The sequence below is a fragment of the Aotus nancymaae genome, unplaced genomic scaffold, assembly GCF_030222135.1.
Source record: "Aotus nancymaae isolate 86718 unplaced genomic scaffold, 86718_ANA_hifiasm-v0.15.2.pri h1tg000014l, whole genome shotgun sequence".
Taxonomy (NCBI): Eukaryota; Metazoa; Chordata; class Mammalia; order Primates; family Aotidae; genus Aotus; species Aotus nancymaae.
In genome coordinates this window covers 123,990,403-124,005,156 of record NW_026988425.1, presented here as the reverse complement: position 1 = coordinate 124,005,156, position 14,754 = coordinate 123,990,403, and the positions used below count along the sequence as shown (strand labels likewise).

Genomic DNA, 14,754 nt, shown 5'->3' with positions numbered 1-14,754 from the left:
AAAGTTTCTTTTCTTTTCTTTTCGTTTTTTGAGGCAGAGTTTTTGCTCTTGTTGCCCAGGCTGGAGTGCAGTGGCTCAATCTCAGCTCACTGCAACCGCCGTCTCCTGGGTTCAAGTGATTCTCCTGTCTCAGCCTCCCAAATAGCTGGGATTACAGGCATGTGCCACCACGCCCGGCTAATTTTGTATTTTTAGTAGAGACGGGTTTCCATATTGGTCAGGCTGGTCTCGAACGCCAGACCTCAGATGATCCGCCTGCCTCGACCTCCCAAAGTGCTGAGATTACAGGTGTGAGCCACTGTGCCCAGATTATTTAGACTAAATTTAAGGAACTTAAAGATATCTACTGTGTAGGGACAGTAGCTTATTTGGATGTATGCTTTGGGTGTTTCTCTTTGTTTTTAGCTTCATAATGATCCTTGGCCCCAGATTTCACTGTAAATAAGAAGCAGATACCTGAAACAGCTTAAATCCAGTACCACTATTAGGAAAAAAATAAACCAATGGCCTACTGACAGCAGATTGATAGTGTTAACTATGTCCTTAGTTTGAAAATACGTATGAAGTGTTTGTTAACAAGTTAAAAAAAAAAAAAAAAGAGCTATGGTTTGCCAAAACATTTTTCTAAAGATTTTTATTTCTAGTGGACTTGGTGCTTTAAAAAGATAGTTATTTTCCACTTTAAAATCTTCATTGTGAAAATCAAACATGATTTTACCCATTTAAAATCTGATGACCTAAGGGCCCTTTTTTCTTTAATATGTTGTGGCCAGCTTATCCAGATCTAGACATGCAGATGTTTGCTGGTAAAGTGACTGATGATATTCCCTATCTTGGATATTAAGATTGTGGTGTACATTTTAACCTAAGTTCTGTAAACATTAGAATGGCCTTAGCTACCTAGACAAAAGCATTTTATGCTTTGTAGAGATAGTTGTCACGGCCGGGCGTGGTGGCTCACGCCTGTAATCCAAGCGCTTTGGAGGCCAAGGCGGGCGGATCACTTGAGGTCGGGAGTTCAAGACCAGCCTGACCAACCTGGTGAAACACCCTGTCTTTTTAATAAAAAGATAAAAAATAATAAAAAAAATAAAAGAGATAGTTGTCACCGTTTGTTGACACAGTTTAAGGCTTATACTACCATTGTGAGATTATTGGGGAAAGAATTAATATGAACATAATTTTTTATTCCAGAAATTCCATTACAGAAACCTTCTTCTTGGTGACCATGATGTCCCTTTAACATGTATTGAGCAAATTGTCACAGGTATGTAGTATTCTGTACATACTCTAAACGTCGATTCCACTCTAGAAGTATTGTTTGAAAATAACTTCACACCTCTCAGCATACTTGGATTGGAGTTTTATTTCTGTAAGTTTACTTTTGCCATTTTTTTGAATCTTAGGAACATTAATGAAACAAGGAGATGTCAATAAATTATTTTAAAAGGAGGATATAAAATGTAACTTTCCATAGTTTCTAAGTTTTTTGTCCTCTTTTTAATTAAAATTTTAATCATTAAATCTATCTAGCTGGTGGTTTTATGTAAATAATCATTTAAAGTATCTTCCAGGGCAAAGTTAAAACCAACCCCCAAGTTCTAGGAATTATAGACAAGTATGAAATATTCTAGACAAGCAGAGCACAAGTGATGGGTGACCTTGCAATTATTTTCACTAAGAATTTGTAATATAGGGTGAGTAATAAGAAATAATTGTTACGCATTTTATTTTTTTTCTGTTTTTTTTTTTTCTTTTTTAGTAAATGACCACAAGAGGAAGCAGAAGGTCCTAGGCCCCAACCAGAAACTGAAATTTAATCCAACAGAGTTAATTATTTATTGTAAAGACTTCAGAATTGTCAGATTTCGCTTTGATGAATCAGGTCCCGAAAGTGCTAAAAAGGTAATACTGTTAAATTTTATGACATTCTGGGTTCTGCACTATATTTTCTGATTTCAGTTCTGTATGGCAGTTTCCATTTCTCAATTGCTCAGATGTTTTTTAGAAGAAGTTATCAGATACCTTCTTAAGTAAAGTCAAAGCCAATAATATTAATAGAACTATTTCCTTGGATTATTTTATGGCTGTTTTAAAATATTCTATATAATTTTTAATCAGCTTCTAAAATGTTAAAGACTCACGTGGAAATTAGCTTTTTTTTTTTTTTTACATTAAGGTCATTAGTTGTCAGTTTCTTTCTTGGTTTAAAAGGTTGAAAAGTTGGCAGTATACTATAATTAAGGTTTGTTTAGGCTTTTAATTCAGTACTGCAGAACTTTAAAAGCCTAAAAAAACCTTAATTACAGTATATTGCTACTGGAAAGTCTGTTACTCTGCATTTGCTGCAGCACAGACTAGAACAGGAGGGGCATATTAGGTCTACCAGCTTCACTCTTCTGGCCAAGCAAAACATGGAATCAAAGAAGAGGAACTTTTTGGCCTTGACTCATACTTTACAAGTAGGGTGATAAAACATCTGGAAGGCCGGGGAAAAATAAGGGAGTTAAAGAGCTACCAGCTTTGAGTTGCCCATGTTGAAGTTTCACTCAAGTCAATTCATAATATTTCTTTAAACCACTAATAATTATTAGGCCTTTCCTGTAACTATATACTTACCTAAATCTTACATAATGTAAGTCTAGCTTATGAATTGACTCTGTTCTAGTCTGTGCTGCAGCAAATGCAGAGTTTCCAGTAGGAAGCCTGCTTGTGTGTATTGAGAATAGAGCAACAGGATCTCAGTAGAACAGGAAGTGGCTTTCTCTCAGAATGGAGGCAGCCTTTGCACCACTAAGCAATGAGTGCCTTTGTTTTCCATGGTCAGTCAACTGACTGCAGTATATTTTCTGTAGATAATCAAAACAAGGCTGTCAAAAATATTGTAAGGCAGCCGTCTTCATATACTTGGTGAAGAGGTGGTAGATTTGTTTTTAGAGTGAGAACCAACAGTTTCTTTACAGGAGTGCAAGCAGGAGGTGAATATCTGAAAATACGTCTGAAAATATATGACTGTCTAGCATAGTAGAGTGGTTGTAGGCTCCTCTATGGGTAAAAGTTTTCAAATAGTATGTACAGCTATCTCTCAGCATGCTGCGTTATTGAAAAATCATCTAGATAACTCTTAAAGACTCTTTCACCTGTTCGATTGTGCTTTTTTAATTTTGGCATTTTACTAATTTAACGTGGCTATTCTTACATAGAAGGACTTCCAAATTCATTATGTATTAGACTGTACATAAAATATTTTAGACAAGTTACTCCCTCAAGCTTATTTATGCTTGTAATTTAATTGATTAAAGCATCAAGGACCTGCTTATGAAAACCAGATGTGTAGCATCTCAAGATTAGGGACATCACAGAACTTGCCAGATTGAGTTAGGACACCATATTCTTAAAGAAATTGATAGAATTGGCCTGATCTCTTTCAGAAAGTTTAATTCTCTTTTACTGTATTTTTAAGTTGACATTATTTTAATGAGTAGAAATATTAATTATTTGGTAGTTCTTGAGTTGTCTGTAGTACTTGTTGGTTGTTTTTGATGTTGAGGCAGTGTGCTAAATTTTGCAAGTTTAAAGGATAAGATGCAGTTTCTTGCCATAGAGAACTTAAATCTAGTGAAGAAGAGAAAGCATGAAAAAATGAAAAGTAATAGTACCAAGTGGCTGCATAAAAGTTGTTTCTACACAGTTGATTTCCAGATGAACAGAGTGCTGTGGAAATTCAGAATATCGCCTGTGTGTTGTGCTGTTGGTTCATGGAGAGGGCCTCACTAAACCATCTGCACAAAACAACCCAGTCCCTCATGTGTCCTTTCCTAAGACCAAGTGTCAGACAAAAATCTTTTCCCCAGTATTCTAAAAGATAAAAAGCATGTGGCTCTTTGTCTTTTGTATAGTCATGGGGGTTGCAGGGCAAAGGAGGGTACAGAATAAAAAAACAGATGCAATGAGAATATAGAGTTTTTGTTTTTGTTGTCTGATTTACACGTTTCAAACACATGGTTAAGTTGTATGTGGCTACCAAATCTTGATGACTTTATGAATTAAAAACAAAAATTCTGGCATATTCTTTTACTGCAAGCAAAAATTTTTCCTCTAAAATTTGGTAGCAGTTAGGAAGTTACAGCTTATTTTTACTTCCTGGAAGCTTTGAATACTGTTTTCTCTGGAAAATGCTTTGATATTTTATCAGTTGCTTTAAAATGACCAAATGTATTTTTGGAGTTCTCTGGTGGGTAAACCATTGATTAATTTTGAAATACCTAATACATTTATATTTTTGTTTTGAAAAATGAAATTTGAAAATACTAAATTGGTTCACATTTTGTTAAATGCTCTAAAACCTTCTGATTGTCTTGTTGACGTTGTCTCATTTGTATTATGACAAAATTAGATTGCTTTGTGCACTTGTACTCACTTATATTCATCCTCATTATCCTTAAGCTGTCACAGGAAAGTAGTGATACTTGGGAAAGGTCTATATAAAAAAAGAAGGAATTTGATGATGCAGAATTGGACAGCTAACCTCATAGCAACTTTGAGCCACCTTTTTTTTGCACAGAACCTTTGCTCAAAACTGAAGGATAAAAAAAAGAAAAGTTTTTAATAATTTATCTATATACCTATCTATGTAGATAAAGATAAATATGTAGATACATGATGACAAGTGAAATATATGCCCTTTGTCTCCGCTGTATTCTCTGATTAGTTCGTTGTGAACCACTTGTTCAGGCATACTTTATAGAAGTGAATTCCATTCATCTAATTAAAGAACAAGTTGACCATTTTATGAACTGTCATTTTTGACTTGAATCTGTTAGTTATTTTTTGGTGGCTTTCAGGCCACAGAAATAAAGGAAACCACTTTTGTTTGCAAATGAGATAGAACTTAATGAGGTTTGAGTGTTTCCTGGATTTGAGCTTCTTCGGTACTATACCCGAGGTGGTCTTAGAAGAGAACCATCTACTGTGGCTACTTCTGGCTTCTGTCCAGAGAAGATTATCAGCTTTGGTCCAAAAGTTGATTTAAAAGTAGTTTACTTCTTTTTCTCCAAAAAAATATTTACCGTAATTTAATGTCTTTAATAACAACATTTTCTTCATTTCCTACGGTATCTAGGACAAATGAACTATTTCAGATCTTTCAAAAACTCTTAGGATGGAAGGTAGGAATCTGGACTTACGTTTTTAAAATAGTGTGTATGAAAAGTACAAAGAATGGGGCCCTGGGTTTCCTTCTCAGAGTGTTCCACAGTAACAGCCTGAAGACAATCCAGGTGCACAAGTTTATATGTGCCTTAGTGTGTGTACCCAAAGAGACCCCTTACTTAGGTCATATGAACATAAGTTATACACCTGCAATTAACTACTGAAAAACTAAATAAATTTAGTTCAAGTTCTGCCACCCCCAAAAAAAATCAGTCAGTAATTAAACTGACTTGCAGTTTTACAACATTTTTATAGACTTATTTCAATGTAGATGCTATTAGACATACTCATTTGTTTCCTAACCTAATGTGATATTGTGCTATTTTTAAGGGGCTTTAAAAAAATATGCTGCGTTGCATTTTGCCTTGAAAATAGGCTTTGTTTCTTTTTTGCCTCATGGCCAAAAAAAAAAATGTCCATAATCAATGATCTGTGAATTTATTTTCTGTAAACAGAGCATGTGACTGCTTTCTAATTGTTTTAGAGAATGTGATAGACGTTACTATTATTGGCTTGGAGCATTTTCCTGAATATATTGGTAATTACTTTTGTCAGCTAGTATTAGTGTAGCCACTGTTGGTCACAGAGCACCTTTAGAAAGCTACTGAAATGATGCTACAAAATGCAAATATGTTCAGGTCTTTACTCAAGTCTGTGTAGAGAGGTCTTTCTTCATCTCCTTCTCTACTTTTTAGCCTGCTTCCCTCTTCTCTCACTATAACACTTCATATTCCCCTTCCCTGCTCAATTTTTTTTCTCCTTTAGCATTCATAGTTATCTAACTTTCTGTATTTTTTCTCCTTCATCTTGTTTAGTGTCTGTCTTCCCACTAGAATGTAAGCTTCCTGAGGACAGGGATTAGTGTCTGTTTTGTTCACTGAATCTCCAGGGCTTAGAACACTGTAGGTACTCAGTAAATATTTGTTAAATGAATGAGAAATGTAGCATTTACCCTTAAGGAATTGCCCTTAATGATAGAAGTATAAAGAACCACCTATGTCCTACTTTTCATCCACGTCGTAACTATTATGTGACTACCTTGGAAATAAAGCAACATCAGCACAACTAACTAAAGAGACACTTTATATTGAAACTGTTGTTGTACGTTTCTGGAATTAATACTCTGAAATTGGCTCCTTCTAGGAAGGCTTGTGAAGAGAGTAGCATTGAACAGACGTGACAATTTCTTAGCATAGTTAGCTAAGAGGAGTAGGACTTCCCAGGCAAAGAGTGTGGCAGAGGAGATGGCTGGGGCTAAGTCAAACAGAATGTGTACAAACCTGTTCTTCTCTGACCTGAGATTACTGAGAGAATATTGGGAAGGTAACAGTTGTCTGATGAGGAGAGCCAGTTTTGTGAAGAATCAAAAATGAGGAGATTTAATTTGTTACGCAGATGTCTGGGAACCACAGCAGATTATTAAGAGAGCAAACTTATTAGTCAAAATTACATCATTAGTAGGTAATTCTTAAGTGCTGTGAATTTCTAGAATGTAGGGAAGCCCACAGAGATGCTGTAAGGTGAGTATGGCCTAAGGACGTGGCGATGGCAGTGTAGCAAAATGCACAGATGTGAAAAGTGTCTGGAGAAAAGTGCAGCAAAGCTAAACAGTGCCCAAAGGAATAGGAAGTGAAGAGAACTTTTTTAAGGTACAGATTTCAGTAGTTTTGCTGTTAGAATGCTTTATGGAAAACTGTTGAAAAGATTAGGAATGGGAATGTAGATAACCAGCTCCTAAATGTTCCAAGTGGGACCTTCATAGAAAGCTCTCCTGTAGGTATTAAGAAGTCAAGATACCACCTAAGTTTCAAGAAGCAGGTTTTTTTTTTTTTCTTTTTGGTCAAAACTAATGACAAATTCTGTCCTCTTGTTTGTATATTTTAACTTAGTAAGACAGGAAACAGTTATTCTATAGAAGACTTTTAAAATGTAGTTTAAACAAGTTGACATATACTTACTGGTTAATGGAATGTACGTTAACCCCCACCCCAAACACCACTAACTTGCCCTGAACTAACAGTTAACTTTTCTGACTTGCTCACTGTCAAAAGTATACAATTCTGGCTTAACGCTTTACCTTCTAAATGATAGTTAATCTTTTAAAGTAAGATTTTCTGCTGTGTTCTTGCATATGTCTTAAATTTCTTCTTTCATCTTTGCTTACTGAAGAGTATTTAAACCATGTTCTAGTCCAGGGTTTGTAAGCCTAGAGCACCATCCCTCATTCTATCTAGCAGCAGTTGAGAATAATAACAGCCGTATTTCCATATATGGAGCTCCTCTGAAGGCCTAGCGTGCTTGAAGCTTGTTAATTCTTACCACAGCCTAGGTATTACTTTGTTTTACAAGTGAGCAAACTGAGGCTAGGAGAGAGGAATTGACTTCACACATGTTATGTAGCAAGTGCTTGATAGAGCTGGGATTCAAGCCCTCCTGATCTGTTTGACTCTAAAGCCCGTACGTTTTCCACCACAGGGAACACAGCCCCAGACCATTTTACTTAAACACAGTTTTTTTGTGTGGGTTTTTTGTTTTTATTTTTTATTTTTATTTTTTTATGAACGTCTTTGAGCCACCCTTGAATTTTTGGAGTTTCTTGCTAATTTTAATTTTTTGTAAATATGTTTCTCTATTTAGATTTTTTAATCCATGAGGTATAAACTTTAATGTTTTATGCCTTGTATTAATCCTTTATAGTCCACCAAAAATGAATCTTTTTTCTGCCTTTTTTTGTAATGAATATCTTGTCACTGCCTTTTTGGAGAATGCTTCTTTAGTTTCAAGTTTTCTTTATTGGACTAAAATTACTTTCCAATTAAAATTCAACTCAGCAAATACTTACTGAATACTTGCCAGGTGCTAACTAAAGATAAACAATGTCTTGGGGGCACAACAGTGAATGAGATACCTGGCCTTAAGGAGCTCTTTTATATTCTAGGTCAACAGAAAAACATGTAAATAGTATCTATCACTGCCCCAAGATGATGCTTCCAGTACCCAAGGCCTTATTGTACATTTCATTTAATTAAGTGTGTTAAAAACAAATTCTAAATGTAGAATTTTTCCTAGGTATGCCTTGCAATAGCTCATTATTCCCAGCCAACAGACCTCCAGCTACTCTTTGCATTTGAATATGTTGGGAAAAAATACCACAATTCAGGTAAATATGAAAATATTAAATATTGTGACTAATATTACATGTATAAATTTTACTCTTATGTTTACCAGAAGCCTCGAAGTACATGAGCTTTAATGATTGCAGAATTACTAGCTTCATACCTTAGAGAAGTAAGCATAACTATATGTTAAAAGAGCCAGTAGTTTGTCAGATTATTTCTTGACAGGTTACCAGGAAGAACCTGTAATGCTATGAATATGAGCTTATGAGTTATGGCATATATTTAACCTCTAGTCATTGGCTTGTATTTTGTGATGAAGAATATATAACCTGCCCTTTTCAATTGATAGATTGAGTTAAAGTAATCTTACCTTTTAAGAGAGCTGGCAGAAAACTAAAATATATATTAAAAGCGTAATATTTGCCGGGTACGGTGGCTCACGCCTATAATCCCAGCACTTTGGGAGGCCGAGGCGGGTGGATCACTAGGTCAAGAGATCGAGACCATCCTGGTCAACATGGTGAAATCCCATCTTTACTAAAAATACAAAAATTAGCTGGGCACGGTGGTGCATGCCTGTAGTCCCGGCTACTCGGGAGGCTGAGGCAGGAAAATTGCTTGAACCTGGGAGGCGGAGGTTGCGGTGAGCCAAGATTGTGCCATTGCACTCTAGCCTGGGTAACAAGAGCGAAACTCCGTCTCAAAAAAAAAAAAAAAAAAAAAAAGCGTAATATTTTCTGGCAAGGTGTGATTTCATGAAAAAGTTGGAAGTGGTTAAAAACTTTTTGTGTACTTCATTAAGATTCTCAAAATACTGAGTTTCTATTTCTGAATAATGTTGATGAAACGAAGATGAGCATTTTTCCAAGGACAGGTATAGTCTAGGCAGTTTTTATGAAAGTAAATAGTTTTGTCTATGTATCTAACAGTCATGACATGACCAAGGAAGATTCCAGATGATCATACAATTCTGTACATTCTGTTTCTATACAAATGTAATTTTAATAAACCATTTTTTAAAATCTCTTAAAAGGATAGAGAAAAACAAAGAGCTGTGTCTCCTGTTAGCCCCCTTGTCAGTTAGTGACTGCACGTCAGTTAACTGAGTGAGGCATGTGTTCTTTTACTGTTTTAAGTAAGAAAAATAAATCAGCTGTGTATTTATAATGAAAAATCCATTCACCCAGCATGGTCTGGGCCATACAAATAAATTATTAATTGTACTGACATTTTCTATTTTGTTACCATAAAACATACGGTAGTAATTTAAATAACTAGTATAATAAAAGTATATTCCAGCAAAACTATAACTATATTGTAAACACATTAAAATGTATCAGTGTGTGGTATCTGAAGATGCACGTACGTGTAAGTAAATTTTCTGTACCTTAAAAGATACTTACCTTGCTGTTAAGCACTAAGAGGACTAAAGGAAAAAAAAAAAGAAACATAACACTGTAGAGATAATACATGAAAATCATGCTTTGCAGAACAGCTTTTATCATTTGGTATTATATTTATAGAAATTGTATAGCAAAAGTATTTGTAACTTAATTTTTCTTTTCAAGAGGTACATAATTGTAACTTAGGCTTAAGCAATACAGTTATTTTTTAAAGTTTATTTCTTAATAGTGAGTAAATTCACTTACTGTCTGAAAATAAAGTATTATAGAGCCTGCACTGTTAGTCAGGTAAACACTCCTTGGGATCATTATCAGGCTACAGAACAGGGATCAAGGTTATCTTCACTAAGATCCTCACCTAGAGTTGCAAGTGTTATAGGAGTGATTCTTTGATTCCTGCTTAAATTTTTATGATACAGACTAGTTCTTCATGCTGCTATTTTTTTCCGATAGAAATGATTGATTCCAGTGTATAGATCCATAACTTCTACAGTAACCTAGTGACTTGGGCTCAGCAAAGACAGTAAACTTTGTTATACAATTGCTAACCTGACGCCTGCTTCGTGGCAGTGCCTCCTGTGGAAATGCTTTCCATATTTTTCTTTGTTCATTCCTTGTGGGCATCTCTGGTTTATAGTACTGAAGTTTATCCACCCATAGGTCTTCTACTACTGGAATTTTAAAATTTACTTCGTTTAGTTCCTTTGTTTCTTCTCATATAGCTTATTGATAAAATTTGATGATTAATACTTAAAATAGGGATACTTTTTTATATTACATCTTTCAGACTCCTCCTTTGACAAGTACTTCATGAACATAACACTGGCCATAGTTTTGTTAAGATTCCTCATAGGGTAACATCCTTTAATATCCTTCCATGCTGTTACAGAAGCATAAATACTGCATCTTTAAGATCAAAAGGAGCCTGAAAGTTCCACACACTGCAGTCAGAATTCATTAATTTGTGAGTGAAAGATGTCCACTCTCCCACTCTTGAACTTCTGGATGACATCTTGATTCATTGGCTGGATTAAAGAAGTCCTTTTTGCAGGCAGGTAGGTGACAAAGCTGTTTCCACAAATAAGATCCAAAGTTGGAGGAGCTCCCTTGCAATTATCTAAGAAAACTATATTTTAGCTTGCCTTAGTCAATTAGGTTTTCATTCATATTCAGCATCCCATGAGTAAAAGCCATCTCTGAAAGGTCCTGCAGTCATTCCAGTACTTGTGTGAGTATTCCCGAGTACAGTAAGATGTGTAGCACCCACGCTTTGGTGTTTCGCTGTGCATGAACACCCCAGGACAAGAACAGTGATTCTGTTTTTTCTCTTCTAACTTTAAAGAAACCATGAGGACGCTCATGAGTCAGATCATCATTGGGCAAATAATGTCAAAAAAAGTACAGATTCAGCCAGGCACAGTGGCTCACGCCTGTAATCTCAGCACTTTGGGAGACTGAGACGGGCAGATCACCTGAGGTCAGGAGTTCAAGACCGGACCGACCAACATGGAGAAACCCCATCTCTACTAAAAACCCAAAATTAGCTGGATGTGGTGGTGCACGCCTGTAATCCCAGCTACTCAGGAGACAGGCAGGAGAATCACTTGAACCCAGGAGGTGGAAGTTGCTGTGAGCTGAGATTGGGCCATTGCTTTCCAGCCTGGGCAACAAGAGCAAAACGTCATCTTAAAAAAAAAAAAGTACAGATTCATCTTTCTTACATAATTGATAAAATGTCAGATTATGCTTCTGGACTGAAAATATTGAAAGCTTCATGAAGTTATCTGCAGCCTTAGCGTCAGCAATGCTGCTTCGTAACAGACATCCTGCTTACAGATGCTGTGATGTAATCTGAAATTGTAATGAAATTTCACATCAGTGTACAATGTACATTGTAATTGTACATTTTCAGTGAAATTTAATTAACATAGATCTTGGTTTTAGATTTTCCTTAAAATGCTTATTTGAAAAACACGAGGTACACAATCCATTTGAAACAGTATAGGAATTTTTTAAGTTTGTTGTTGCTTGTTAGTTCTTGCAAGATTCTCAGTATAGCTATAAATGATTGTCTCTTGAATATTGGTGGTTCCAACCAACTACATACATCAGGATCACTGGAGGAGCCTTTAGAAATACAGCCATGTTGGCTCCAGCACAGGTTAGAATCTTCCAGTTAAGAACCACTTTGTTGACTCATGCTTTTGAACTTATTAATAATCACAGTCCTCTTTTTACCTTATTCCTTTATAACTTCTAATTTCTGCAGTATCATCAGAGTGACAGACTTTCTTTTCATATGTTGACGACTTGTATTTTCTGTTGGTTGAAGCCATTCTAAATATCAATTAGGCCAATTCAGTGGAAATTCTCTAAAGTAACCCCAACAGTATAGGATTAGACTTTTGTACTGTATCACAGAAGGTAGCCAAGATCAGGAGCATGTAATATCTGTTTGACTCTTGATCTGCTGAGGAGCTGTGTCATAAAACCTCAGGCAGGTAGCAGTCAACAGAGCCAGGTCTGCCTGAGATGACCCACCTTGTCACTGTGTTGGTTCCACTTTTCATAGTGATCCTCTCATAGAGCAGGCCACTGGTATCAGGTTTTTTGAACTTTGGAAAGCATTCGAACTCCTGGACTATAAAGCCAGATTGAGTATACATTACACACACTGCAACCCAAAACACTAAAAAGTATTCCGTGCTAGACTCAGTCACCAAACTGTTTTACATAACTCTTAAAATTTTGAGTTTGTTCTTTATAATTCTTTTTTGGTGTGGTGTTTTTATTGTGTGGCTAGTTCCTCTGGTTCAGTGTTGAATAGCAGTAACATTAGCAGGCACCATTTCAGTTCCTGCTTTTAATGAGGATGCTGTTAGCTATTACTTTTTGATAAACACCCTCCGGTTAAGGAAATTTCCTTTTATTCCAAATTTGTTAACATTGGTTTTTTGTTTTTTGTTTTTTGTTTTTGTAATCAGATATGTAACTCATGTTTTTCTGCACTTACTAAGCTATATAGTTGTTTTCCTCTTTAGTCATATGATGAGTTACTTAGATTGTCTAATACTGCATAGCTTCCCGTGTTTTGGTACACTGGAGCACTGTATAGATTGAGCTTTGCCCAAAGATTCCATGTAGGTTTTGTGTTCTGGAGAGATAACAGCTCCTAAGTCCTCCTCACAGACACGCTTTTTAGTTGTGTTAATCCGAGAAGGCACTGAGATGGAGTGGGACTCTAGGATATGGGCTTAGAATTAACATTTTAATTTTTAATGAGCTTTGTTAAAATCAGAATCACTGGATAATTCTGATACCACTTAGCGGAGTCCAAGTTCCTAACATGATACGTAAGCCCCTCCGTAATCTGGAGCAGCACTGTCCAGTGATGGAAGTAGGGCAGCCACTGGCCACATGTGGCTGTTATGCACTTGAAATGTGGCTAGTGCAACTGAGGGATTGAATTTTTAATTTTATTTTTCATTTCAGTTTAAATTTAAATGGGCATGTGTGACTACAAGTTATTTTTCAGGGAAGCACAGACCTAGAGCCTAGGCCCCATTTAATCTCCCAGCCTCTTTTCCACCACCTCTTGAATCCCTAATGCACTAGCTATATTTAGTTACTTCATGTCAAACAGTTGTACCATGGTTTTTAGATTCTTCTCTGTCTAGCATGCCTACCTCCTCCTCACCAGCTACCTGGCAACTTCTGACTTTTTCCTTAGAACTCTGTTTAGATGTGGTCAAGTCATGAAGCTTTTCCTGCCCCAGCCTCTCTCCGGTGAGAGTTAGGGGCCTTCTCTTCTGCATCCTCATTGCACTCAGACATCTGGTACTCTGTGATTATTGCACTTCTTAGTGCTTTCAAGATAGAGTTAAAATCTCACTCATCTTTTTGCTCTGAGGCATTAGCACATGGCGAGTTCTCAGAAAATACCTGTTTTGTACCAGGAGTTAATCAGTAATCAATAGGAATGGACATGACAGGTTCATGGGACAGTGGAGGGTATTGCATGGCTGCAGAGGAGAATGGGAAATGAAGGTCGGATAAGTTATGTGAGGGATCTTTAAGGCCAAGAAAAGCCATTTTGGTTTACTTGATTCAATTGAAAAATGAGCATGATTGAAAATTTAAGGCAGGGGACTAGCATCATGAATGCATCTTTTTAAGGAAGTGTGTCTTGTGGTAAGCTGCTGCCTGGTTTAAATGCAGCAGAACATCCCATTGGGGATGCCAGCTGGGAGACTTGCCATAATTGCAACCTGCAACAGAAGGACCCTGGACTAGAATGGGTTGTGCCATCTGTCACCAGATATTGCCAAGATAGATCTGGCTGGGTGGTGGGACAGCTTCTTTCTCAGTAATCACTTTGCAGGCACTCTTGAGGCTGTGGGCATACACCTAGAAGACAGCATTACTTCTCTCTCAGAAAAGGCTTCTTACTAAGGAAATGTAGATCTCTAGGCCTGCCCTGCTGTAATCTCCATGTGGGAACAGCACTTTAGCAAAGCACAAGAAACCTTATGAGCTTTTCAAAGGAAAATCAAGTAGATACAGAAAACCAAGAATTTTCTAATGAGCAGATAGAAAAGAGCAGGTAGGTGAGAAGTTGGTTTTAGAAAAATTAAAGATTTGAAGGGCTTGAGAACATAGATGATTGTTGGATATTTCATTTTTTCAAGCAAAATATATGGAGAAAATAATCAAATGACATGGATTTACCCCACAGTTAGTAGCAGGCAGATGAGGAAGGGTTAGGAATAATTTCTATTAGAATGGTAGGGATGGAAGACAATTAAAAATTAACAAGAAAATGAGAGGAAATACAGGCAGCAGCCATTCTTCATTCTTGGGGAAGGTGGTCAGGAAAAGAAAGGAAGAAGAATGTATAGCATAGTAGCTAGAGTGGTCCAGTGTGATCAGATTAAAGTCTTCTCAATATCATGTTGACTGACCTGTTTACGTTTGAAGGCAAAGGAGATAGAGCCAGTATAAAGAGAGAAAAATCAAAGCTG

The 14,754-nt window shown here is 36.5% G+C and overlaps 1 protein-coding gene across 2 annotated transcripts in view; it reads left to right on the top strand.

Annotated features, from left to right (window-relative positions):
* The window catches only part of MTMR10 (myotubularin related protein 10), a 65,320-nt gene that overhangs the window by 25,084 nt on the left and 25,482 nt on the right, over positions 1–14,754 (top strand). For both annotated transcript variants that reach the window (XM_012472474.3, XM_012472473.3), the window contains 3 exons: positions 1,195–1,267; positions 1,763–1,905; positions 8,281–8,371. In XM_012472474.3, the coding sequence (XP_012327897.2) occupies positions 1,195–1,267; positions 1,763–1,905; positions 8,281–8,371 (307 nt within the window). The remainder of the gene's footprint in view (positions 1–1,194; positions 1,268–1,762; positions 1,906–8,280; positions 8,372–14,754) is intronic.